At 39.2% G+C, this 27,523-nt stretch overlaps 1 protein-coding gene across 1 annotated transcript; it reads right to left on the bottom strand.

The window, feature by feature from the left end:
• Positions 1 to 103: 103 nt before the first annotated feature.
• LAYN (layilin) lies at positions 104 to 27,523 on the bottom strand. Its single transcript, XM_074216650.1, has 7 exons — positions 27,424 to 27,523; positions 19,439 to 19,739; positions 15,180 to 15,337; positions 13,223 to 13,273; positions 11,694 to 11,777; positions 5,091 to 5,193; positions 104 to 2,854 (listed from the first exon to the last, which is right to left on the bottom strand). The coding sequence occupies exons 1-7, from the start codon at positions 27,521 to 27,523 to the stop codon at positions 2,497 to 2,499; spliced, it is 1,155 nt and encodes a 384-aa protein (XP_074072751.1). The 3' UTR covers positions 104 to 2,496.

Below are 27,523 nucleotides of genomic sequence, written 5' to 3'. Positions count from 1 at the left end.
GCATGTATGGTCTATATATGGAGAATTGGCTGGAGGGCCCTCCTCATAAAATGCTTATATTGGAGTCATAAAAACATAGGGTTACAGCCATTTACATTTTTATTAATGACCACTAACTCTAAAATTCTATGACTCTATGATTTAAATGAAGGAAGAGTGAATAGACTCATAAATTTCCAATAACAAAATAGACAAAGAAGACTGAAAGTGATTTGGAAAATAGAATCCAAATTTAAACTGAGTAAAGTAGATTAGAGAGGATGGTCCTCAATTGGAATTAATTAATGGTAATTCCTCTGAAGAGGTAAAGGAAATTGTAAATCTATAAAATGGGGCAAGGCTAAAAATATGCAAACCTATCAGAAAGAGAAATAGGAGTCATCAGATTTAGTAAGCTGAATGTGTCAGGAATAGGGCTATAATGTTAAGAGGCTGTAGGAATCAACTTTGATTTTTGCCATAATTTCAAAGAGGATTAAAGAGAGAGGTATTAGATCTTGTTGACTTAATTCTTTAATACAGGTTATTGAAGTCATTTATTGAAACACTTACCTATTTCTCTATATTTCTATAGCCCTATATGAAGCCTTTTAAAGCTAAACCCCAGTTTTAATAGTAGCTGGCTAACATTTGTGTGGAGCTTTAAGATTTGCAAAGAGCTTTACAAATACTTTCTCACTTGATCCTTACAATAACCCTGTGAAATGGGTTATTGTTTTATTTATTATTTTATAGGTAAGGGAATTGTCACAGAGTTGAGAACTTGTCCAAGATCACACAGTGACTTTATTTGAAGCTATCTTTGACCTCAGGTCTTTCTGACTCTGTCCAGTACTCTATCCATTGCACCACCTAGCTGCAGGTTTCAGGGCAACTTAATAATACTTTTAAAATTTATGAATTGAAGATGATTAGTAATAGACCAAGAATGATGTCAAAAGTTCCAGTTTAAAAGTTCCTAATCTCTTAATAATTTGTCACATTAGAAAAGGAAGAACAGGGCTGTAAGGAAAAACTGAAAGGTCTTGAAATCATGGATTAAACTTCTCTTTGTTTCTAGTATATTGGAATATTTCAAATACAGTAAGAAGAAAGAAAAACTTTGAGGCCAAAGGTTGAGGTTTAAAAGCTAGAGAGAGAAAATGACCAATTTACTATCTTTTCCCTTTTATTTCATTCTTGTTCTGTGGGACATACAGATAAGAGTATATTCTTTCATACAATCAGGTTCTGATACTCCCACATTGCCCTGGGAAACATAAAAAAAGACAGCAAGCTAAGGTATTTTTCGTGATTGTATACGTGCAATTAATTTTTGTGCCATAGTCCAGGGCTACAAAAATAGAACCCAGAAAGAAATTCCCCAGCTTTCGCTGTCTATCACCACCATTGTTGTTCTCTGATTAAGATGAGGTGGAACCTAGCCTGGTAGGGGATACTGGGGGCAGAGGAGCTAATAAATACGGACATCCAGGAAGAAATCTCTTCATTGTTTCTGAATCTGAACTGAATTTTCTCATGCCAGGCGCCATGCATTTGTCAAATTCATATAAGATCCTTGAAATTTGTAATAACAGGAATAACTTTGTTCAAACCGAGCATGAACCAAGAGGTTTATGCTTGCCAAAGATATTTGTCACCACTATGTTTGGTACAAATAAAAAAAGGAATTCTTTTTAGATGGAAGGTTTTCCAGATGCTTGTATTTATGGGTGCCATTTGCTGATAATGTTAAGTCTTTCACTTAACCACCCATACTAGGAAAAACCTAGTAGATAAATAAAAGCCTTTTTGACTAAATTGTGATTAAGCTGTTGGATGGATAGTCTCACAGAAGGACAGACACTGTAACTAGAAAATAAGCAGGACCCAAAAGGGGAGGTGACTGGGCTGGAATGCCTTTGGATAATTGTACTATTCTTATAATGACCCTGAGCTTTTCCCTGAAACAAAGACCCAACTCTTTAACATTACATTCTCCTGGAGGTATTGGACAGCTGTAATATGCAATACTATAGTCTCCAAAAAGTTGAAATTTCAGATCGCTCAAAAGGGTAGTGGAGAAGTTCATGGCGTATGCACGAGCAGGCTGCAACATAGGACAAGTAAACAATTGTGCAAGAGAAGCAGTGCAAAAGATGTTGTCAGAAAAATATATGACTAGGAAAAAAAATAGGCCGGTCACATAGGAAGAACTATGTAATTGATGCACAGTTTGCATGCTTCACTCCTATCCTTACAAAACCAAGAAAGTTCCCTGCCAAGTTGGGTGGACCTCCTATGGCAGATTTGAGTGAGGAAATGAGCAACGTTTTCACAGGATGGGCAAGCACAGCTAAGATGAAATCTCCAGGGCTGGAGGGAGTCCTCATCTTGATGAGACCCCATGTTCAGCTATCAACCATACTCCAGTCCTGCCAGGTTTAAACAAAGTAGAACATTTTTTCTCTCTCCTTCTTTTCTACTTTGTTGTCAGTTCAGACTTTCCTATCTTATCTAATAACCATAAATTTCATTTTCCACCCAGCCAGACTCCTTGTTCTTCCCCATCCTCTCAGGAGAAAGTTCATAGATGTCGTTGGCCACAAACCCACTTTCCATGCTCGCTAGAGTCACAAAGCCACTCTCGGAGGCATTCACCACTATATTATCATAGTCACAAGACAAGTCATTGGGAGGGGCTCCTCCAGATGCTGCCCGGAATGAAATGTTCTTCAGGTCTGGCCTGGGCTCGGCTAAATCGGCTTCACTTTGCTTTCTTATGACATTATAAACTTCCAGGTCAGGACTATTCCTTCTGTGGGGAGGTGGCCAAATGCTTGGCTCCTTTGTGCTCTCTGTCTGCTCTCGTTTCCTGTAAATAAAATAAACCAGTTTATTATTTCTGGTCCAAGAGGAGATGCTTCTACGTTCTTTCTACAAAAGGCCACAATTGGACAGGGGGGTAGTATGACAGCATTTTTTTAGATTTTTTTAATTGATATTTTATTTTTCCAGTTATATGTTAGGAAAATTTTTTCAACAGTCACCCATATGCATTTGCATATTTTAAAGTTACATAATTTTCTTCCACCCTCCCCTCAGTGGCAAACAGTCAAGTTAAAATGATTGCATTAAAAAATGTTTGCAGATTAGTCATTTTCATTATGAAGAATTAGGATTGAGGAAAAAGAAAGAAATCCATGAGTTAGGAAAGAAATACATAAGAGACATTTTGTTTTACTTCCCCTGGATGGTGATAGCATTGTCCATAGCCTGTCTAATAGGGTTGTCATGGATGCATATTTGAAGGAAATTGTGATTTTGTGGATTAACCCAAGATTTCAATTATATGAAAAAACTTGGGTGAAGGGGAGAGGTTGGGAATTATGGAGAGGTAGTTGCTGCAAAATCCTGCCAACTATAGTGTATCATATTCTCAATTCCAGAGAAGGGACAGATCCTATATATGCCAGCCAAGTAAAACCACTATGACTACCTCAACTATCACTTTCTCTCAGCCCAGGATCCTGTGTCCAGGAGCCTCACTGGCCCTCTAAAGATGCAACCTGGTAACTGTCTCTGCTGGTGCTGGTGATTTGATCTCTGATGCAGCCACAGCTACTGAAAACTCAGAAAACAAAATTCTAAACACCAAAATTATTGGCACTGTTAAATGATTCAGTATCAGAAATGATACTACAGAAGATATTTTACCTGCTGCTTTGCTACTGTACCCTAGTTTTAATGACTGGACTTCTCCTATCTCATATATATGTATATATATACATATATATTTGAAACTCTATATATATGTATATATTTATCTTTATATATATACATGCACATATACATATATGAAACTTTGTTAGTATGTAAGCTCCCTGAGAACAGGAATAGTCTTCCTCTTCTATTTGTATCTCTAGCACTTAGTATGGTGCTTTGCCCACAACAAACCTTTACTAAATATTTATTTATATTATTTATTCATTAGCAGGCAACATTTATACAAGATACAAAAGGCCTGAGTCCTGATAGAGTGGTGAATAGAAGGAACCACAAGAAATCATAGTGGAACAATTAATTTGAAAATGCAATTGAAATTTTTGATATTGAACTCTATTTTTTGGAATTAAAGTTCTGATTTCAGTTGCTTTTATTGACTTTTAAAGTAAAGACTTCCACTAGAATTTTACGAAGTCATTTTAAACCAATCTTGTTAGAAGCTAAAAAAAGTAAATCCCCTAACTTGTCTCCACTTTCCCTCTGCCATATGAAATACATAACCTTCTTTCCAGTAACTGAGTGGATTCTTGGAAAAATTGTACTACACTAATATAGTCATTAGGGTAATCAAAATATAATCATTAAAATATTCCCCACAGATCAGGTTAGCTATTTTGTGACTCTTGTATACCCAATTAAAAAAGAATCCACTCCAAAGGATTTCAGTGCTTCTATTTGAATTTAGTGTCTTAGTTCTAGATTTTTATGATGATTCTACAGGGAGAAATATAAAACATGATTCCTGTAAAGAGCTTACATTTCAGCCAAGGAGACATAAACTAGTATACTATGGATATACTTGTAGATTTTAGGATCACAGATAGAGACTTGTAGGAAACCTTAGAAATTATCTAGTCTAGTCCAATTATCATGCAGGAAATAAGTAGCAGAATCAGGATTTGAACCCAAGTTAGTATGTAGCCACTATCCAATTTATATTGATTATCTATTTGCCGATTATTATGTATCAAGAATTGTACAAGGCACTATGAGAATAACAAAGAAGTACACACACACACACACACACACACACACAAACACACAGTAATTGCTTTTAAAGAACCTATCATACCACTAAAGAGACAAAACTTAATACAAAGGAGGGGAAAAAAAGAACTCTCATGACACCAGTTAATGAGAATTAGCTCACATGGTCTCTTAAAGTGCACTTAGGGATTTGTTTTCAAATTTGGAAAGGCATATTTTGAAATGATGCTCCCTTAGCTTTTTATTAAACAGTGATACTTTTTAACTTCAAAGTAGGGGAAGGGGAGATTTTTATAGTAAGTACACATATTTTCATTAAGTGTGATGATTTTACTTGCCTCCTTCCACAGATCCAGAACCAGCATATGACTGTGGTGACCACTAGAAGAAGGAAGAGGGGAATGCTGGGAATAAGGATATAGGCAAGATTCAAATCAGCTCCTGAAGAGAGAAATACATATTAGCACTGACTGTAAATTTCATATGTTTTTTAAGGGAAAAAAGGTCTTTTACAAAATTTCAGGCTTGGAAGTGACCTTAGGAGTAAAACCACATCTGAAAAAGAATCCTAAATTGTCCACGACAAATGATCATCCAACCTGAAGACTTCCAATACGGGGGAGGTCCACAACCTCCAGAGGGAGCCAATTCCATGTGTATGTATATTTGTGTACATGTATATGTATACACACATATACATGTATACAGCACACACATACATTATATAGTATATACAGTTAGACCATGCATACATACATACATTTCATACATATAGTTATTAGGAAGCTTTTCTTTCCATCAAGTCTAAATTAGCCTCTTTGAAATTTTCATTTATTCCTCCTCATCCTGCCCTCTGGGGTCAACATAATAACTCACCCATTTGACTTTCATATGACATTCTTTCAAATACCTGAAGTTCTCTCTTCTTCACACAGGCTTCACTTCAATTCACTCTTTAGTGACTGCTTCAGTTCTTTTCATCCCCCTTATGACCTCCCATATTGCTTCAACCCCACCAAACTCATCTAAGAACCTTGCCTCATAATTTGCAGAGAAATTAAGGCCATTCAACAGGAGCTCTCTCCTATCCGGTCTTCTCCAGTTGATTGCCCCACTATCATCTCTACTCTCTCACTAATCTTAATCTTTCCCTGTCTACCAGCTGTTCCCTATGGACTGCAAATGAACTCCTTTCTTTCTCTTCCGCAGAAACCTCCCTCATGATCCAGTCCCCCAATAGCTTTCATTCTATAGATGTCCTTTAGAGGGGTGTGCGCATGTGTGCTTCCAACCACATTGTTCAACCAGAACTGCTCTTTCTAAGGTTCCAGTGATTTCTTATTTGCATTTTCTCCACATTTATTCTTCATTACCTTCTCTCTGTAACCTTTCATGTTGCTGATCACTCTTTTTCCTGGATGCTCTTTTCTCTGTGGGTTTCATTGAAACTGCTTTCACTTAGTTCTTTTCTTACCTGCTTGATCATTCCTTCTCAATCTAATTTATTTATTTTGGGGAGGTAGTCAGTGCCTTACCCAGGGTCACACAACTACTAAGAGTCTGAGGCTGGATTTGAACTCAGGTCCTCCTGATCCCAGAGTTAGGGTTCTATCCACTGTGACACCCAGCTGCCCCCACAATCTAATTTACTGGAGTTTCATCCAGGCCACACCAGCAAACCATAGATGTTTTCCAAAGGTCTAACCTTGCCCACCTTCTCTTCTTCCCCTAGACTATATTACTAGATGAACTCATTAGTATTTATCGAGTCAATTATTAACTATATGTAGATGATTTTGGATGTTTATAAAGCTCTAACCTCTTTCTTGATTTACAGTTTTCATCTCCAACTATCTGATGAATGTCATTTCTGGAAGAATCTTAAAATTCAGAAAAAACCCAAAATAAACTCATTGCTTTTCTCCCAAACATTATTTATTTATCATTCATTCGTCTATTTATCTATTAACACTATCCTCCCATTTCCTTAGTCTTGCAACCTCAATGTCATTTTCTAATTCTCAATCTCACTCACCCCCAGATCCAATCTGTTGCCAAATTCTGTCATTTTAATCTCTGTAACATCTATCCTAATACATCATAGAGATAACAATACTCTAATGAAGGTCCTTATCACCTCATACCTAGACTACTGCATAGCTTTCTAGCTGGTATGTCTCAAATCTCTCCCTAGACTAGTCCATCCTTTTTTCAGCTACCAAAGTGATCTTCCTAAAGCATGTCTGATCATATTACTCCCCTCCCCTTCTCAATAAACTCTAGTGATTCCCTTTTGCTTCCAGGATCAAATAAAAAAAAAACTTTTGTTTGGCTATAAAATCCTTTACCACCTCACCTTTCTTACCTTTCTAATCCTACTCCTCCCAGGGTCCATATACTCTATGCTCCAGGCTTTTTAGTTGTACTTGCTTCTCTTTACACATCTCATTCCTTCTCTCAGCCCAGTGCTTTTTAAATCCATGTTCCCCATCCCCAAAATGAAAATTCTCCCTCTTTGTCTCTGCTTCCTGGCTTCCCCAGAATCCTTCACAATTCAATTGAAATCCTAGATCTTTACTGTTCCCTTCTCTTCCAACCCCCACTTCCAGTACCTTCTCCCTGAGGTTAATTCTAATTTACCTTTCATATGTTTTGTCTGTGCATAGCTGTTTATATATTATTTCTCCCATATTAGAATGTGAGTTTCTTGAGGGTAGGAAATGTTTTTACTTTTCCCTGTAGCTTCAGTGTCATACAGTGAACTGAACAGCAGCTTATCTACTTGATTATTCTGGTGGGTTTTTTTTCTGGAAAAACTTTCCCAGCTTATCAGCGTCCTTCCTAAACTGTAGCACTGAAGGATGTACATGAGAGTTGTCTTCAGGTATTCAGGGGCTGTTGTGTTTGCAGGACGGAATAGAATTATTCGGCTTGGCCCCAGGGGTACAATCAGGAGCAGAGAAATTAATTCAGGCTTGATGGGAGGAAAGACTTACCCAAAGGAAGGCAACCAGCATGGTGAGTGGTCTAGAGCAGGGGTGTCAAACAAAGGTCCTGAACCAGATTAAAATGTAATTGGGAAATATTTAACAAAATAAATAAAAAATACAATAAAGATAGAAGATAAAATACAATAGAAAATATTACATTTTAAAGCTAAAAATCAGAATGTGCTGACAGGGATTCTTATATATGGGTTAATGGCCCCCATTTCTATTTAAGTTTGACACTACTTGTTATATAAAGACAGCTTGAAGAAATTGAGAATATTTAATCTTAGAAAAAAAGGCACTAGGTGACCACAGGGCCTGAAGGACTTGGCGTCAGGAAGATCCATCTTTCTGAGTTCAAATCTGGCCTCTGACACTTACTACCTGTGTGACCTTGAGCAAGTCACTTTACTCTGTGTGCCTCAGTATCCTCATCTGTCAAATAAGCCAGAGAACGAAATGGTAAATCACTCCAGCATCTTTGCCAAAAAAATCCCAAATGGGATCACAAAAAGTCAGAGGCAACTGAGTAATAACAACCTTAGAAAGAAGAAAACTATATTTTCTTTTCAGCCATATCTAGGATACCATTGGTCTGGGGGGGGGGGGGGTCCTGGTTAATAAACTTGATCTCTTAATGCAGACAGACATTATAATTTTAGAAAATTGTCTGGGAAAGTGAGTAGCAAAATCACTTGCTTAAGGTCTATGGTTAATATGTTCCAGGAGCAAAAAGTAAGCTCAGATGTTCTAAGTGTGGGAACATCTATCTGCCTATTTCTTTTTTGTGTGTGGGAGCATTTGGGATTAAGTGACTTGCCCAAGGTCACCACAGCAGGGTCTGAAGCTGGATTTGAACTCAGGTCCTCCTCCTGATTCTAAGGTTAGTGCTCCATCCATTGCACTGCCTCGTAGCCCGCCTATTCCTTTTTGCTGCCCCAATTACCCCTGATAATTTTCATCTTGTTAAAATTCAGACCTTTCTGAACCTGGACTGTATTAATCCAGACTGTTAGCTGCCTCTCCTGACTGCCCGGTCTGCAATGTGCCTGTTCGAAACGACAGACTTCCTGTCTTCTGTTTTGTTAGTTTCACAATAAACAAGTTTCTGGGGAGCAGAGGACCCATCTTTGTCTCCCCTCATCGTCCCTTTGAGGGCAGGAGACGCTTGTTCAGCTGACAATCATAAGACCACAGATGGGAGTCATCTGTAAGGAATGTTCAGACTTTAGAAAACAAGAAGGGCTGGAGTCATTATTATCAAAGAAGAGAACCAGTGATACGTAAACTAAATTGTTCTATCTTCTAATATTTCTAAAACAAAGAGCTTGGTGTTGGGGCGGGGAGGGCAATGATTATGGAGTGATTCTTTCTGTCCTAGGTCCTCTTCCTTCTTGTCTATAAACATTTTGTCCATTGCTACTCAGATCCAGTCCTAATTTCTCTCCTGAACTCTAATCCTGTACTTTTAAGTGTCTGCTCAAAATTTCCATCTGAGTGTCTCAATCCCAATATACCTAAAATGGAATAGATTATTCCTTTAATATTTTAACATCAAGGAACCCATGATATAAGGTAAAAGGCACATGACAAGTAGACCCTGTGATATAAATATAATAATGAAAGAGTGTACTGGTGAAAGATAACATCTCTCTTCCAAATATCTGTATCCCTATTAAGGGTATCACCATTGTCCTAGTCATCTGCATTTGTAGTCTTTGAACCTCATTATCTCTTCTCCCTCCATTCCTTATAGCTAATTAGTTGCCAAGTCTTTGTTTGCTTAGTTTGTGGACTAGATTTGTCATTTCATTGGTAAAGGGAATTTTCAAAGAGGAAACTCTGGTGACCAATAATGAAAACCAGCACTTGTTATCATCATAATCTTTGAGATTATAATTATAAATTATATTATATTATACTTTTCATATTTGGAGGGAATTACCTGGGGATACTGTACAGTTAAGTGACTTACAAAATCATTTATTGCTATTGAAGAAGACCATGACATCATGGAGGTGATGCCATTGACAAGGACATGACTAGAATTTGAGTGAGGCGCAAGTGTGGTAAGTCACCAGTCTCCCTTTCTCCTCCAGAGCCATCTGGATCCAGGAACCAGATATAAATCAGGAAGACTGGAGATGGCCCTGGGTGTGATGCAAACAGGGTTAAGTGAGTTGCCCAAGGTCACATAGCTAGTAAGAGGCTGAGTTTGAACTCAGATCCTTCTGACATCAGGGTTGGCACTCTACTCATTATGCCATCTGGCTGTTTGTCTATCCTCTTCACAGCTACCAAAATTATCTTTCTAAAGCCCTATTCTGTTCATGCCTAGCTTAAAAATCTTCACTGGTTACTTATTGATTCTGGGATAAAATACAAACTTCTCAGTTAGATATTCCAAAGTATCTTTCCAGTCTTATTTCATATTACTTTCATATTATTTATATGCCAGACAGTATAGACTCCTGTTTTCCAAACTTAGTGTTTAATCTTCTGCTTTTGTGAACAGGTCATCCATGTGCTTGGAGTGCACCCCCACTTTCTACATCTCAGAACTAAAATCGTTCTGTATATGTCAGTTCAAAGGGCATCTCCTCCGTGAAACCTCCCCTGCTTTTTCCCAGTTGTTAATATACCCTCTTTTGATCTCTTTCTCTTTTTGTCTGAGTCTGTGTCTTTCTCTCCCTGCCTCTCCTTAAATTACCTGGGATGTTATCTTTCACCAGTATACTCTTTCATTATTATATTTATTATATCACAGGGTCTACTTGTCATATGCCTTTTACCTTAGAACATGGATTCCTTGAGAGGATCCCTCACACTTAGAAAATACCTTGGTATATAATAAGGACTTAATAAATATTTGTTGATTGATAATAGCTAGTTAATAAACATGTGTGGAATTATAGTGTGGTAGAAGGATTGACAAGGGTAGAGGGATAAAAGCTATGAAATTAAAGTTAAAGCTTCCTGAAGTCAAGGATAAAAAGTTGGAGAGGGGGGGAATCAGGTAGGGTTTTGTAAAGGAAATGGAACTGGTTCTTAAGGGAAAAGAAAGACCTCAAGGATGGAAATGAGAGACAACTGACCCCCAGGAATTGGCAAAAATGTATGGAAGAAAGAGACAAAAGCAGACTGGGGACCAAGTGGTCCACCTTGGCAAGGAAGAGTGGGTTGTGATCAAGTCCTGATGATGGAACAGGAGAAATGAAACTAAGGGAGAAGTGGGAGAACATCAAGTTGTGGTCAGCAAGGGGATTCCACTTGGTGGAATGGCTTAAATTAAGGTGTAACTACTCTCCTAAGTTGTCAAAAAGATGGAAGTCCTAAGAGTTGAGGAAGCTGACAGAGAAGACAGAGAGAGCCTAGAAGCAGGGAGACCAAATATGAAATTATTGTAGCAGTCCATTTAAGAGGTGAAGCATGATCAGTGCCAATTTTGAGGTTGCCAAGACTACTAGTTGTTCCCTAGCAAGCTGGGACAGGGTCTTCTCCACTTCTTTAAAATATAACATTTATGTTTTATTGTATTTTACTTATTTTGTCAAATATTTCTCAGTTACATTTAATCTGGTTGGGCCTCACTTGGGAGGTCATTTGCTCCAGTCTAGATCAACTGTTTAATTTGATTGATAAAGAAACAGGTACCAAGAAGTCCTCATTCTTGGGTCCTTTAATTCTCACTTCTCTACATCTATATGTGTACATATCCCCAAAATATACATTTACTGTCTTGGTTTCTCCTCTTCAGTCCAAACTTTCTGATTTTTCTTAGAACATCTCTGCATGAATAAACTTCTAAGTCCTAAGCTACTTTGTGACTTGAGAAAACTACTATCTATTTTTGAGCTATGGAGAAAGAAAATTGGTAAATGCAGCAACAACTGATCTATGACTAGAGGGAAGTCTGGCATTAGCTTTTTCCCAGGAAAGTCCTTTGTGTACCTTTGGTTTTTTTCATTGTTCCATTCACCTCTTCTTTCAGGAATCTTTCTGGAGGCGTTGGAGTGACTGGTTCTCTTTTATCACCTAGTAGACATATAGAATTAAGAGCATGAAAAATGGCAGCGATCAATCATAATATCATCAGATTAAAAATGGACAAAACCTGGAAGTGATTGCCTTGTCCAACAATTTCATTTAATAGATGAGGGACCTGGAAAGGAGCCCTGGCCCAGAACCTAGAAAAGTGAAGGGACTAGTCCAAGATCACACAATATGGGATGTGTCCAAGCCAAGTCTGACTCCAAAATCAGTGTCCTTTTCCATATTGATCATACACATTTTTATTGATTCCTGGCAGGGCAGTATACTCAGTGCTAAAGAAAGGCAAAACAAAGAAGCAGGTGCAACTCTACACTTGCATTTTAAGAAAATGGTTTAGGAAAGTAGGAGGTTAAATTTGCCATTCCAGATGATACAGGATGCTGAGGCTTTTATGAACTGTTCCTGAATTTGTGAGTTTTCAAAGTCAGGTTTGAAACTCAATGAGTCAGTAAGTATTTACCTGCTATGCACCAGACAGTGGGTAAGTGTTGGACAAATGGGGCAACTAATTGTGACAAGCGAGGAGGCCTATGTGTTGCCTAGGGATCATTTCAAGGGTATGGAGTTGGCATTCCTATCTTGTTTGATTAAAGGGAGCATTGCAAAAAATTTATGAATAAAGTTCTGACAACACAAATTATATTTTCAACAATTTTTCTTTAGTATTTTTTAAAGCATTCAAAAACACTATAAAGAGATATGTTAATGTTTGCTTGACTTTGGATCATAGATTTACAGCAGGAAGGGACCTTGGAGATCATCTATTTCAATTCATATAGAAACACGGGTTTCTAAACTATATATAAGGATGCCTTTGGGCTATATATTGCCTTGGTTTTCAAACATGATATTTATGTTCTATTGTATTTTTTACTTATTTTGTTGAACTTTCCCAGTTCCATTTTAATCTAGTTGGGCCTCATAGTTGTGAGTCACGTGATTCACACCTCTGATCTAGACTAACTGCTTCATTTGACTGATGAAGAAACAGAACCAATGAATTGATTTTTTCAGGATCACACAACTAGTATGGAGAGGATTCTAATACCCCGCCCCCCAAAAAGGTGACATAGATTTTTTTTTCAGAGTGAAAATATTTATAGCACTCATATTTCCTTTAAGTTGGTCTGGTACAAGGAATAACTGGTTTTGAATCCTATAAAAGAAGACTTGTAGCTCTATAGGAAAATACAGCACAGTAGATAGATAGACCTGTGTTCAAATCCTGTCCTGGATGTCCTGGATGCTTACTTGCTGTGCCACCCTGGGTAAGTCACTTACCCCCATTTGGCCGTCCCTTTCTTCATGGCGTTGTTGTAAAAAATCATAGGAAGTCATATTTGTAGAAGTGTTCTGCAAACCTTGAGGGTTTATATAAATGCTAACTACCAATAACCCAGATCTTAAATATGAAATTGCTAACTCACCTTCAGGTAAATGACTCCATATCCCAGAAGTAGCTGCCAGTATTGGTTTCTCTGAAGAAAGTAAAGCAGAGCAAGTTTCACTTTCCATGTTGTATGGGTGAAATCAATTAGAGTAAAACAAAAGAACTTCCTGCTGCTCATAACTTGCGGAATAGCAGAAAGAGTCCCAGTTCTGCTATCATAGGAACATGGAGTTAGAAGAAACCTTAATGCCTATTAAATATAACCCTCTCATTTTAAAGATGAGGTAAATGAGACGTTTAAGTCACTTACCTAGAGTCACATGGCTAGGAAGTGTCTGAGATAAGACTTGAATTCAGCTCTTTGTGACCTGTTCATTCTGTCCACAGCACCAGATTGCTGGTGTGACTTTGGTCAAATCACCTAATTTTTCTGAGTCTCAGTTTCCCAACATATAAAGGATTTATACTGATAGTCCTTTTCAGCTTTAAATCGTATGATCTGATATATTTTTAAATAATAATAATAATAAATACTGAATTTAGGGATTCAGTGTACCCTTGGCTAGACCATAAAACCAGAATATTAATTACTATCTCAACAGACATGAACACACATAGACATATATGGAGCTGACATATATCTCAGTGGGAGATGGACCCCATTAAATGCCAAACTCTGCAACACACCAACTTTTCTTTGAAGATGGGAGTGGTCAGATTAGCCAGGGCAGTTCAGATAGCAGCAGCAGCAGCAACAACAACAACAATGCTAAACAACTCACGCTATTGCAGCACTTTAAGGGTGACTGAATATTTTCCTCAGGATGCCTCTCTGAGGGTGGTAGTAACCATAGTATGAGCTTTAATTTACAAAGAATGAAACTGATGTAGAATTAAGTAATTGGCCCAGATTCACATATGGAAGAAATGCCAGGAACCCAGGCTTCTAGACTTTAGCTCCAGATTTCACTACATCATGATGCTCACAAAGAATAAGAGGGTTTTTAAAGTTCATCTTTTTTTTTTTTTTTAGGTTTTTACAAGGCAAACAGGGTTAAGTGGCTTGTCCAAGGCCACACAGCTAGGTAAATATTAAGCGTCTGAGACTGGATTTGAACCCAGGTACTCTTGACTCCAGGGCCAGTGCTTTATCCACTACACCACCTAGCCACCCCTAAAGTTCATCATTTTTAGGCTAAAGATCTCCCAAAAAGGGGGAAAAAGTGAGTTGGTAGGAAAGAAGAACACCCTTCAACTGAGATGTTTAACTACTTTATCTCAGTCTCTTTCTTTTGTCTGTCTCTTTGTCTCCGTGACTGTCTGTCTCTGGTAGTCTCTTCTGAATCTAACATTTTTCCTAGACATGGAGACTTGGGAGAGGAATAATTCAGTTATTTCTATACAATCCTCATAAACTACAACTTTGCACCTGAAATAATATTAAAGATGACCTATTCCAAGACCCTCAGCTAATAGCAGAGAAAATTAAATCAAATGAGGGTCTAAGTAAGGTTCCACACTTGGGCAAAGCTCAGATTAGAACTCAAAGCTTTAGCCATCTAGACTAATACTTTTTCTATTATATTTTATTAATTACATATACTTTATAAAGTATATATGTATATGAAATATATCATAATACATATTATATGTATATAGAAATATTTCAATTATGTTATACTGCTCCAAGTCAAGGCAGGAGGAATATTCTACTCTTTCCATACTGCAACTGTCATTGATATATCCCAATTAAAGGTGGCTGTTCCCCCTTGGGCCTTCTCTCTTTATTTGTGCACCTCCATGATGTCATGGTCTTATTCCAGACTGAAGGACAAACAACAGACATATTCCAAAAAGCTGAAAATTTTGGCTATTTGGAACAAGCATTCTGAGAATCCACTTAATATATACAAATCCCCACTAATACCCAATGCCTCTGAAATAGGAGGAGAGGTTGGAAACTTTGATTCATGGCTTATGTAGTGAATCATTACCCTCAGAATATTTGCAGATGAAATTGTTCTTCATGTTGCATCTGTCATCATTCCACTGAGACATGTAGGGGCCTCCAATGCCCACTGGGGCTGATGGTTGGTGGTACATAACAACACAGACCTCACTCCCACAGGAAGGTTCATCCACATACCAATTCCTACAGGAAAGGAGATAAACTATAAAGACACACAGGAGATGATGCTGCAAAAGCTCCAGCCTGTGCTTTCTCATCAAGCTCCAGGGAACTGTGAAATTAAGACAGTTCCAGACCATACCATAGGATGAGGGATAAGTTGAGATAAATGATATGGACAGATTTTAGACTCAATATGTCACAGTCAATCACTGGATATTTGCCACAACCTCTTTGCAAAGAGGTTGACATCATCACAAATCATCTGCAAGGCTACTTACTTTGGGAGTAAATAGGAAATTCAAAAAAATTCCTGTTTTTTTTCCTAATTAGGTTTTTTCATTAAAAAGATCTTTTAAAATCGCAAATTTAATAAATGTCAACAAAAATAAGCAATCAAATGGACAATCTAAACAAGAGGCAAAATCTTACTCCCAAGCCCCTAGCTTTTATAAAGATAGAACCAAAAGACTTAAACAATAAGAAGCAAAGAAAATGTTTTTTTCCCTTCCAGACCTTCCTCAAACTCTGTATCCCATGGTTGCCATGATTTTCTTCATTCTTTTATTTACTCCATTTTAGCTTTTTCAAATTTCCCTGTATATTTCATATTTACTATTTTATTGTATCATAATAATCTATAAATTACATTATATAAAATAGTCTAATTGCCAGAATGTGGGTTGTTTTCAATTTTTTTTTGCTATTGTAGAAGAAGCTAAGAGTATTTTTGCACAGAGAGTTTCTTTGTTACTTTTTATGATGTTCTCATCCTAAAGTCCTAACAATGGAACTAATGGATCTAAAAGTATGAACAGATTTGTGGTTATTTGTGACTATGCTATTGCGTATTGCTATATTGTTCGCCAACATTTTCAACAGTGTCCAGTATTTTCAACAATATATAAATGTCTGTTTTCCCCATGGTCCCAAAAATAATAGGTTTGATCCTTATTTTGGGGGGTATTTTTGCCATGCTACTGGGTAGAGGGTGACATCTTATGGTTATCTTGATATGGGTGATGCAGTGGATAAAACACTGGCCTTAGATTCAAGAGGATGAGAGTTTGAATCTGACCTCAGACACTTGCCACTTTCTAGCTGTGTGACCTTGGGCAAATCACTCAACCCTGATTACCTCACATCTAGGGTCATCTCCATCATTCTGGTTTATATTTGGCCGCTAAACTGAGGTGGCTCTGGAGGAGAAAGTAAGGCTGGTGACGTAGCACAGCACCCCCCTTCAATTCACCTGCTTGTCATGGCATCACCTCCCTGATGTTGAAGGACAAACATTATCTTGATATGAATGTCTCTGATTATTAGGGAGTTTAAGTGCTTCTTCAGGGGATTATTAATAGTTTCTATTTTGCTCTTTCTGAAGAACCTGATTTTTGTCCTGATGGGGAATGTGTTTAGTAAATAAATACCCGTTCCCTATAGATTCTTGATGTCATTGATAATTTTATGTCTATTTATGTCATATAGTTCTTTTACTATTTTTGTTGTATAAAATCAATGTCTTTATACAGTTATACGCATTAATTTTGTTTCTAATTCTTCTGTTTGATTTGATGAAGTTATTTCACCTCTACATGTTGAGATAGTCATAATTTTTTTTTTACTTTTATGACATTTTATAATATTTTAGATCACTGATTTGGATTAGGTTGATTTTGATATATGGTGTGAAGTGTGTCTCCAGATCAACTGTTTGTTAATTTTTTTAAATTTTACAGTATACTATTAAGTTTTATCAAGAGTTTTTTAATTTGAAAAATGATTCTATTCTTCAGTGTTTTTAGAGCACAAATCACTGATATCTCTTTTTGGATTCTCTATCCAATTTCATTGATCTTCTTTTTCTATTTTTTCCCAATTTTTTTTATAATTATTGATGTATAACACATTTTAGTATCAAATAATGTGTCTGCTAATTGAATTTGTCCAAACCTATAATTTCATTTCCCCAACTAAGGAAGATTGACACCTTCTCTGGAACTAATAGGTTGCCGGAAACCCTGAGAGATTAAGTGATTTGCCCCAGGTCACATGGTCAGCATATCAGAGGTAAGACTTGAAACCCTGGTCTTTGTGACTCTGAGACTAGCTCTCTGTCCTCCATCATATACCTCTGTCTCTCACTATTCTGCTCATTAAATTGGAAAAACAAACAAAGAAAAAAATCTAAAGATGATAACTCTAGAGTTGGAAGGAACCTGAAAGGCAAAACAGGTTCCCATCCCTCTCTTTACAGAGGTCAAAGCAGTTTAAGTGACTTGCCTGAGGACATGTAATAAAATTCAGATTCTTAATCCTGGTCCTCAGAGCCAGAGGAATAAAGACAGACAAGTAATTCATTTCAACCAGAGTTTAATAAGTTCCTATTTCACTAAATCTGAAAAACTAGGGTGGACTTCCCAGAACCCAGTGAACAAGGGAAAATTCTGTTTTCCTGAGGCAAGGTAAATCAACATTTCACAAAACAAACAGATTAATATATCTGATATGGAAGGCATTGGGGTGGGGAGAATCTTATTCAGAAATGTCTTTGGCAATTTCAGTTATTTCAGGCGGAGCAGATGAGCTTCAAGTTGACTGCCTTCTCATTGTTTTTGATGTAAGAAAAAAAAAGATGGGGAAAGAGAAAAATACTAGCAAAGATGAGAAACAGAGACATCCTGAGAGTTCTGAGGGTCATTGGGATCTGGTAGTATAATTGTATTTGAGAATCTTAGAGATTTTTTTTTTTTAGGTTTTTGCAAGGTTAAGTGGTTTGCCCAAGGCCACACAGCTAAGTAATTATTAAGTGTCTGAGGCTGGATTTGAACTCAGATGCTCCTGACTCCAGAGCTAGTGCTCTATCCATTGCGCACCTAGTCAATCCCTTAGAGATCTTTTAACATAATTGCTACTGAATTATGTGTCACAATGATAGCATTCCTCAAGTATCATCCAGGCTATAATTGATTACTTCCATCCAGGCTATAATTGATTACTTCCAGTGACAAGGAATTCACTACCTAACAAAGCAACTCCTTTAATTTTTGTTGTTCTTCAGATATTTTTCAGTCCTGTCTGATTCTTCATGACTCTGGGGTTTTCTTTACAAAGACACTAGTGTAGTTTGCCATTTCCTTCTCTAGCTCATCTTAAGGGTTAAGTGACTTGCCCAGGGTCACACAGCTAGTAAGTGTCTAAAACCAGATTTGAACTCAAGAAGATGAGTCTTTATGACTCCACACTTAGCTCTATCCACTGAGTCACCCGGTTTGACTTATTACAAGAATTTTTTAAAAAATTGAACTAAAATTTATTTATTTATGATGACTTTACTCCACTGACCCTAGTTCTGACACTGAGGCCAGAAGTCAGTCCCAGGATCTTATGGAAACTACAGGAATCAGAACTTATTTTCCCCACTTAATTTTGTAGATAAATCAGAATGATCTTGTCTTGACTGCCTCATTCTCACAATTTCCCAGGAGATATGGAAGCCATTATTTATCTATCTATCTATCTATCTATCTATCTATCTATCTATCATCTATCATCTATCTATCTATCTATCTATCTATATTTATCTATCTATCTACATATTTATCTACCTTTCTCTCTCTCTATCGCTAATATAGATATATAAATATATGCATATATGCAAATATATATGTATATATAACATATATATGAGATAAATGTAAAATAATCTCGGAGGGAAGACAGTAATATTAAGAAGGACTGGGAAAGGCTTCTTCTAAATTATGGGATTTTAGCAGGGACTAGAAGGAAGCCAAGAGGAGGAGGAAGATTGCTAATGAAAATATATGGAGTCAAAAGACATAAAGTAATGTGAACAGCAATGAGGCCAGCATCACTAGTTCAGAGAATAGGTGGGAAGGTTGGAAGGGGTAAGAAAACTGAGACGGTAGGAAGGGGTCTGTTTATTGTCTCATTTAAAACTTACAACCCTGGGAAGGAGGTGTTATTATTATCCATATGCATACATATTATATGTACACACACATATAATATGCATATATACACATTATGAATCCCAAGACAACTTCTCCAGTACTTTCAGGTACATCTCATTCCTTTTCACTTCTTTGGGTTCCATATTCTTACCTGAATGTTGATGAGCTGCCATCTGTCCATGTGTACAGATCTGGGCAGGCTGTACTGTTGTTGCCTTGCTTCTCCTCACGTCTTCGGAGTCCAATCCAGAAGTCTCCATCAGAAGCCAAGAGGTTTTCAATGAATTTTTCTATCAACCTCTGTTCATCTTCAGATTCAATGCTGACTAACTGGCCTCCGTCCCTTCGGCAGGCCATGCTGGCTTCATCAAAGTTGACCCTTCTGGAAGCATCATGGAAGTAAACAACTTTGTAGCATGGCCTTTCAGTCCCTCCCCTACAGATTGGCTGCCCTGGAAAAGAAGAAGTCAATTTATTCAGAATTTCAAGGTTATACACCTGAGAAGAAAAGTTTAGAAACAGCTGACTTCAGTAGCCTGGGTAGGTGCACAGGAGAGTGCTCTGAGGGTTTCTAAGGGATGTCTCTAATTCAAAAACAGATAGTATCAATGCTAGGCAGTCTTCTCATAGTTAATGTCTCCCCTTTTTCTCCCACTCCCCATCTCTTCCCACCATGGATTTTTTCTTTCCCTTCCTGAAGTTCCCCATCAAGTTCACTTCTGGATTGTATATTGCTCCTTTGATTACAGGTATCTGTTGCTGTTCTTCTTTGCAACAGCTCTTGTATAAATCTAAGTTCTCTCTCTCTTTTTTTAGTTTTTTTTTTATTTTTTGCATAGCAATGGGGTTAAGTGGCTTGCCCAAGGCCACACAGCTAGGTAATTATTATGTGTCTGAGGCCGGATTTGAACTCAGGTACTCCTGATTCCAAGGCCAGTGCTCTATCTGCTGTGCCACCTAGCTGCCCCTAAGTTCTCTCTTTTGATGTAGCTATAGTAGGGACTGGCCCTCATTGCTCCATGTCTGGGCTACTGTAATAGTCTTCTGGTTGACCTCTCAGCTTCAAGTCTCTCTACACTCTATTCTTTACTCAACTGTCATAGTGATCTTCCTAAAGTGTGGGTCTGATCTTGTTACCTCTCCATCCTGACCCTGTAAAAATTCCAGTGTTTTTTTTTTGTTTTTGTTTTTGTTTTGCAAAGTAATGGGGTTAAGTGACTTGCCCAAGCACCCACAGCTAGTAAGTATCAAGTGCTGAGGCCAAATTTGAACTCAGGTCTTCCTGACTCTATTCACTGTGCCACTTAGCTGCCCTTCACAACCTAGTCCCTTTCCTACAATCCTTGTTTTCTTACCCTTTAACAATCCTCCCACCTACTCTCTGAATTAAGGATTCCTGTCATTGCTGATCCTTTTACATTACATTTTTTGATTCCATACATTTCCACTGGTAATCTCTTAGAATTCTCTTGCTCCTCATCTCCACCCTCTTTCTTTCTTCAAGACACATATTCTATAAGAAGCTCTTCTCAATCACTCTTAATGTTACTGCCTTTGCTCTGAGGTCATCTTCAATTCCCGGACCATCTCCAGTTTTCCTGATTCATATCTGGCCACTGGACCCAGATGGCTTTGGAGGAGAACGTGAGACTGCTGACTTAGTACAACATCTCCTCACTCAAATCCAATTCCCGCGCTTGTCATGGCATCAGCTCCCTGATGTCATGGTCCTCTTTGAGAATGAAGGACAAACAACAATATCTATATCTGTATGAAGGGAAATGGCAAACCATTCCAGTATTTTTGCCAAGAAAACCTAAAAAGGGATCATGAAGAGTTGGGCACGACTGAAATGACTCAGAAACATCTATATGTGTGTGTATCGCTACCTGCATGTTGCCTCACCTCAACAGATTTTCAGCTCCCTGAGGGCAGAGACTTCATATCTCTAACACATAGCAAAATACTTGATTCAATTACTTGGATTGCTTAACAAATTCTTGGCAATTGACTTGACTTGTCTCTATAAATGCTGTTATTATTGTTATTATTATTATTTCATTTTTCAGCAAACCACCCAAAAATGAAGAGCAAAAAACAGTCCCTTTTCTTAAGGAGCTCATGGTCTAATGGGGAAGACAACATAGAAGCAAGTAACCACAAGCAAGATATGTGCAGGCTAAACTGGGGCTAATTAACAGAGGGAAAGGATTAATAATAATAATAATAATAACTACATTTATATAGCTCTTACCTTATAACCAGGAGCTTTACAGTTATTATCTCATTTGAAATTCTTTACAACTCTGGGAGGTAGGTGCAATTATTATTGCTCTTTTCCAGACAAGGAGACCTGGGCAGAAAGAGGTTAAGTGACTTATCTAAGGTCACATAGCTAGTATCTAAGGCTGAATTTGAGCTTAGGGCTTCCTGATTCCAGGCACAGTGCTCTACCCACTGTACCACCTAGCTTCCTCCTAGAGTGCTAGACTTGAAGTTGGTCAAGACCCAGATTCAAATGCTTCCTTAGACACTAGCTGTGCAGCCATAGGCAAGTTAGTTAATCTCTTTGAGCCTCAGTTTTCTCATCTGCAAATGAGAATAATATCACATGAACTGTTTACTTCATAAGATTGTTTTGAAGTTCAAATAAGATAATGTAGTTAACTTTAAATCACTCTATAACTGCTGTTATTATTATTATTTCAGTTTTTAGCAAAAAAGCAAAAAAAAAAAAGCAAAAAGAAAAAGATGGTGCCTTTTCCTAAATGAGTAAGACATGTGCAAGTTAAACTGGAGCTAATCAACAGAAGGAAGGTATATATATATATATATTTATCCAACTTTTACTTAAAAGACCTTCATAGATGGGAATCTCAGGACTCTTTGAAACAGCCTATTCTTGAAACATCTCCAATTGTTACAGTTTTTTTTTATTCTGAACTGGAATCTTCCTTCTTGTACAGTTTACCTATTGATCCTAGTTTTGTCTTTTGGAACTAGACAGAAATCAAATTGCTGTTCTGTAGGATAGCCCTCCAAATCATGAATAAACACAGTGATGGACTCTCCCTGTCTTCTTTTCTTCTAGCTAAATATTTGTTCCTTTGGTCAATTCTCATCTCACATAGTTTTCAGGCCTCCCCTCTCCCCCACTGTCCTGGTTGAGTTCTTCTGGGCCAAACTCTTGGGTCCCTTCTAACATGGTATGGGGTAGAATCCCTGGGATGCACTCTGACAAGGGCAGAGTAGAGAACTCTGATCTTCCCTCTCTGGGTATTTGTGCTTCTCATTGCCATCTCTTTGACAATTCTCTATTGGTGCACATGTTACATTCCACTTTTGTCCTTGTTACTTGTGTGCACATTTTATCTTCCAACTAGCCAGTAAAGGGCTTCAGGGTACTCAGGCTCTACAGTACTCTTCATTCCTATCTTCCCAATGTTTATGGAGCCTGTGGTAAGGAAACACTATTCTTATTGCTTTCTGAGTTGGATTGAACTGATCATATTAGCTTTTTTTGGCAACCACATCACACTGCTGACTCATATACTGAGCTTAGACATCCAGGCTGAGGATGCAGTGAGTGAAAGTCCCCTGCTTCCATTATGTAAGGACCCTACCTCTGGTTTCTGAAACATGACTTCATTCCATTAAGAGATTCCTGAAAAGCAGAATGGCTATTCCTAGACACAGACACAGAGGAGAGTCCCAGTCTCACCCAAAGGGAGGCAATTTTCTCTTCAGTGGCACTGTGGAGTCTCAAGAGAGGCTGACAATCAAAATTAATGAATCTGTTTAATGATTTCTTGAGTCGGGAGGCTCGCTGAGAAGTCAAATACAATATCCCTCATTTTGCAGAGCAAGATTGGAGATTCATGTATAGGTAGACCTTGCATTTTTATATGTTCTTATTGTCATCATTAAACAGTAAGTAAGAATCATTTCATTCATTTAATTTAGAGTTCCCTGTTCCCTTTTTGCACTTAGCACAGGGGTTTGCACCTAATTAAGTGGTCAATAAATACTTTTCACTGATAATCTATTATTATCAGAGTCTTCTTTCTTGGGGAAGAGTGCTACCCAAGGTTCATCTCTTGATATGGACTAACAGAACCAGGCTTAGTTTGATCCAGAGAGATTATGTTCTGCACCCCCCCACACACTCCAACTATATCCAGAGATGAAGACCATCTCTCTAAAAGAGGTAGTGGGAAGGGGCAGCTAGGTGGCACAGTGGATAGAGCACCAGCCCTGGAGTCAGGAGGACCTGAGTTCAAATGTGGCCTCAGACACTTAATAATTATCTAAGTTGTGTGACTTTGGGCAAGTCATTTAATCCCATAGCCTTAAATAAATAAAATTAAAAAAAAGATAAACTAGGTAGTGGGTGCCAGACCCAAAGGAGGTCAAAGACAGAAAGGTCCCATATGTATTAAAATATTCATGTCAGCACTATTTGTGGTAGTAAAGAATTGGAAAGCAAGTAGATGCCCATCAACTAGGAAATGGCTAAACTATGATACATGAATGTAGTGGAATATTACTGTACAATAAGAAAGAATGAATATGAAGAGCCTAGAGGAAGAATATGAAGAATTATAGGTCTTAGAAAGACCTATATGGGCTTAATAAATGCTTGTTGACTAGTTTAGTGATTGAACATATATATAATGTATATACATAATATATATATATATATATATATATATAAATTATAGTAATGCAATGGAAGCAAAAAAAATCTGAGAAGGCAGCAACAATAGTAGATAAATAGTTGATTCAGGTTCTGCCTTGGACTTTCTTGGGGGGCTTTTTGCAATTCAGTAGGGTTGAGTGATTTGCCCAAGGCCACACAGCCAGGTAATTATTAAGTGTCTGAGGTTGGACTTTAACTCAGGTCCTCCTGACTCCAGGGTAGGTGCTTTTTCTATCACACCACCTAGCTACCTCTGTCTTGAACTTTTAACAGCCATGTGATCCTGGAAAAGTCATTTAACCTTTTTGGGTCTCAGTTTTCTCATCTGTAAAATGAGAGGGTTGGATTGAATACCTCCAAGATCTCTTCAAGCTCTAAATATCTGATCTCACGATTTTATGATTGGATATTATGAAATATAATGACCAAACTTGTCGCAGAAGTAGAGATGAGAAAATGCACTCTTTGCAGAGATGGGGGACTGCACATACTGTCAGAACTGGCTGAAGTATTAGGTTAGTTTTCTGAACTGCTTCTCCCCTTCCCCCCTCTTGCTCTTTCTTCTTTCTCCTCCTTCTCCTCCTCTTCCTCTTCCTCCTCCTTTCTTCTTCTTCTTTTTCTTCTTTTTTACAAAGGATGACTTTCTAGTTAAGAAGGGATGTAATTGGCAATGAAGGTAATGTTAAAAAGATAATGATAAAAATTGTAAAAAATTAAATGATATTCTTCTGCTGAGGACACTGTCACATTACTTCTGCACAAATCTTTATCAAAGAATAATATGATCATTGATTTATCATTGAAAAAGACCTTGGAGGCCATCCAATACAATCAATCTCATTTTACAGATGGGGAAACTGACAGACCATTTGACTCTAAATCCAGTACCTTTTCTAGCTCTCAGTTCCATTGCTGCCTTACTGAAGCATCATTATGTTTGAAAAGCTGCCTCATCATGGATTACAGAAATATCTGATTTTTTTTACCCCAAAAACAAAAAAGAAAGAAAAAATCAAGCCTATGAAATATGAGTAAGGCTTGGGGTGTAGGTATAAATTGTAGCCACTGAGCAAAGACAAGAAATTTTCTTCCACAATCTGGTTCTTTCCATTTGTAGGAAATCTGTAATTCACTGATTTGGCTGCCCTAACCTGCTTCAGCACTGTCTAAATTAGATTAACCCATCCTACCAGAAAACCAGAATGGACAAATTGCTTACTTTATCTGTACTAAGGTTAGATATATCTTCTTAGAACTGAAAAATGAAATCTACAGGTAATCTGGCATCTCACAGTTTTCCTCCCTACCTGGCCTGTCTTCTCCAACTTCTCACCACAGACCCTAAACCATGAAGCTGATCTTAGTTTCATATCAGATCAAGGATTGGAATGGAACATAGAGGCTAAGGATTCTTAGCCTGTATCAGAGAATAGATTTCAGGGAGTTCATGAAGTTGGTGAAAAATTACAACTTCATAAATAACTTTTAATATTGCCTTCTGTTATAATAACTAGCAATTATATAATACTTTAAAGTTTGCAAAACATTTTACAAATATTATCTTTTTCGATCCTACTAACAACAGATTGGTGCTATCATCTTCATTTTACAGTTGATGAGACTTGAGGCAGAGGACACTAGGTGACTTGTTAGAAATCTCACACAGGGACTTATGATAAAGAAAGCAATTCAACCCACAGACAGAGCCATTGGAATCTGAAAACAGACTGAAGTACATTTTTTTTCTCTCTCTCTATTCTAGAGGTTTCTCATCTTCTTGGGGGGGGTTTATGTTTACTCTTATAACACATTCAATTTACATCAATGTATAGCATATAAAGACTATCAGACAGCCTTGGGGGGGGAGGGTGGGGGGGGAGAAATTGTAAAATCCAAAACCTTACGAAAAATGATAGGTAGATTCTACTATTGTATATAATTGGAAAATAAATAAAATGTTAACAAATTAAAAAAAAAAGAAAGTTCACACAGCTGAAAATACCTAGAGCAGCATTTGGGGTCCAGGCCACTATCTGCTGTGACAGTAGCTAACCCTAAGTACAAACAAAGCATCCTCCTGAGAAGGGGCCCCTTCCAAAAGGGGTCACATGGTGTAAAAAGTTAAGACCTAATCTAGTCCAAGCCTTCCTTTTACTGGAGAGGAAACTGAGGATACTTGGTGGAGATGCCATAGAGGATAAATAATACAATTAAGCTATCTAGCATAACACTCATTTTGACAGGTGAGAAGACAAGCTCAGGAGTGTTAAGCAGAGCAAAGATGAGACTGGAATTCAGTTCTTCTGACTGGAGTCCAGGGTTTTTGTTTTTTTTACACATCATGCTGCGTCAAGGAATGGGATGTTGCCAAGGAATGAGCTATCCACCCCGGCTGTGTCTGGCCAAGGGCTGGGTAATAACACCCCTTGGAGCAGGCTTGCTTATGGGCTGGGAGTTTGAATTCCGGCATCTCCCAAAAGTGTACAGGTGGCCCGGGGAAAGGACCACGAGCACAGGCCCCGCCAGCCCAGAAGCCGAGCCGGTGCCCCAGGATCTGGCTGTCATCCGCTTCAGGTGTCTTTTTGTGAATTATCCGCAGAAGTTCAGCGTTGCGCCCCCGGTTTTCTTTGACCGGAGGGGGTTCAGGAAACAAAGGCTCCTCCTCCCGCTTCCTGACTTGAGCCTCTTCTCCCTTCTAAGGGGCTCCCACAAATCTGGTTTCAGCAGCTGCCCTACCCCCCCCCCCCCCAAGACAGGAACCCTGGCCGCGAGGCGAAAGCCCCCCCCCCCCCAGCAGCGGAGCCCGGGACCGCGAACACGCGCGTCGAGTCCTGCCTGAGGTCGGTGCTAGGGGAGGAGGCGGCTGCCCGCGGGGGGCCGCAGAGTGGCTTGTGCCCCCCGGCCCCCGGCTGCCCGGCGCTGTGCCCCCTGCGGGTCCGCGGCCAGGCGGGGGGCAGCCCCAGAGCCCGCAGGCCCCGGCCCGCCCCCACCCGCACCCGCACCCGCACCCTCCCGGCAGCTGGGGGCGGCCCCGGGCCCAAGCGGCTAAGGGAGCCTCGGAGGCCCGGGGAGCCCGCCCCGTCCCGGCGCGGAGGACGGGCCGCTCGGGCCGGACGGGAAGAAGCGGGGCAGCGGGGCAGCGGGCAGCGGGGCAGCGGGCAGCGGGCAGCGGGGCAGCGGGGCAGCGGGCAGCGAGGCAGCGGGGCAGCGGGCAGCGGGGCAGCGGGCAGCGGGCAGCGGGGCAGCGGGCAGCGGGCAGCGGGGCAGCGGGCAGCGGGGCAGCGGGCAGCGGGGCAGCGGGGCAGCGGGCAGCGGGGCAGCGGGGCAGCGGGCAGCGAGGCAGCGGGGCAGCGGGCAGCGGGGCAGCGGGGCAGCGGGCAGCGGGGCAGCGGGCAGCGGGCAGCGGGCAGCGGGGCAGTGGGCAGCGGGGCTCTCACCGCTCAGGATTCGGCTCCCTCCCGCCCGCGGCCAAGCCAGGGCGGCGGCCAGCAGCGCGGCCAGCGCGGCGGCGGGCGGCACGGCCCGGGCGGGCGGCAT

The sequence above is a fragment of the Macrotis lagotis genome, chromosome 1, assembly GCF_037893015.1.
Source record: "Macrotis lagotis isolate mMagLag1 chromosome 1, bilby.v1.9.chrom.fasta, whole genome shotgun sequence".
Lineage (NCBI taxonomy): Eukaryota > Metazoa > Chordata > Mammalia > Peramelemorphia > Peramelidae > Macrotis > Macrotis lagotis.
This window is presented reverse-complemented; position numbering and strand designations above follow the sequence as displayed.

What these genes read in the sequence shown, in the direction of transcription:
- LAYN (XM_074216650.1), bottom strand. Translation starts at nt 27,523, where the DNA reads ATGCCGCCCGCCCGGGCCGTGCCGCCCGCCGCCGCGCTGGCCGCGCTG. An exon ending in GGCAGCTCATCAACATTCAG is followed by an intron (nt 15,338 to 19,438) that starts GTAAGAATATGG and finishes CCTTTCCTGTAG; the next exon opens with GAATTGGTATGTGGATGAAC. An exon ending in CATCTGCAAATATTCTGAGG is followed by an intron (nt 13,274 to 15,179) that starts GTAATGATTCAC and finishes TACTTTCTTCAG; the next exon opens with AGAAACCAATACTGGCAGCT.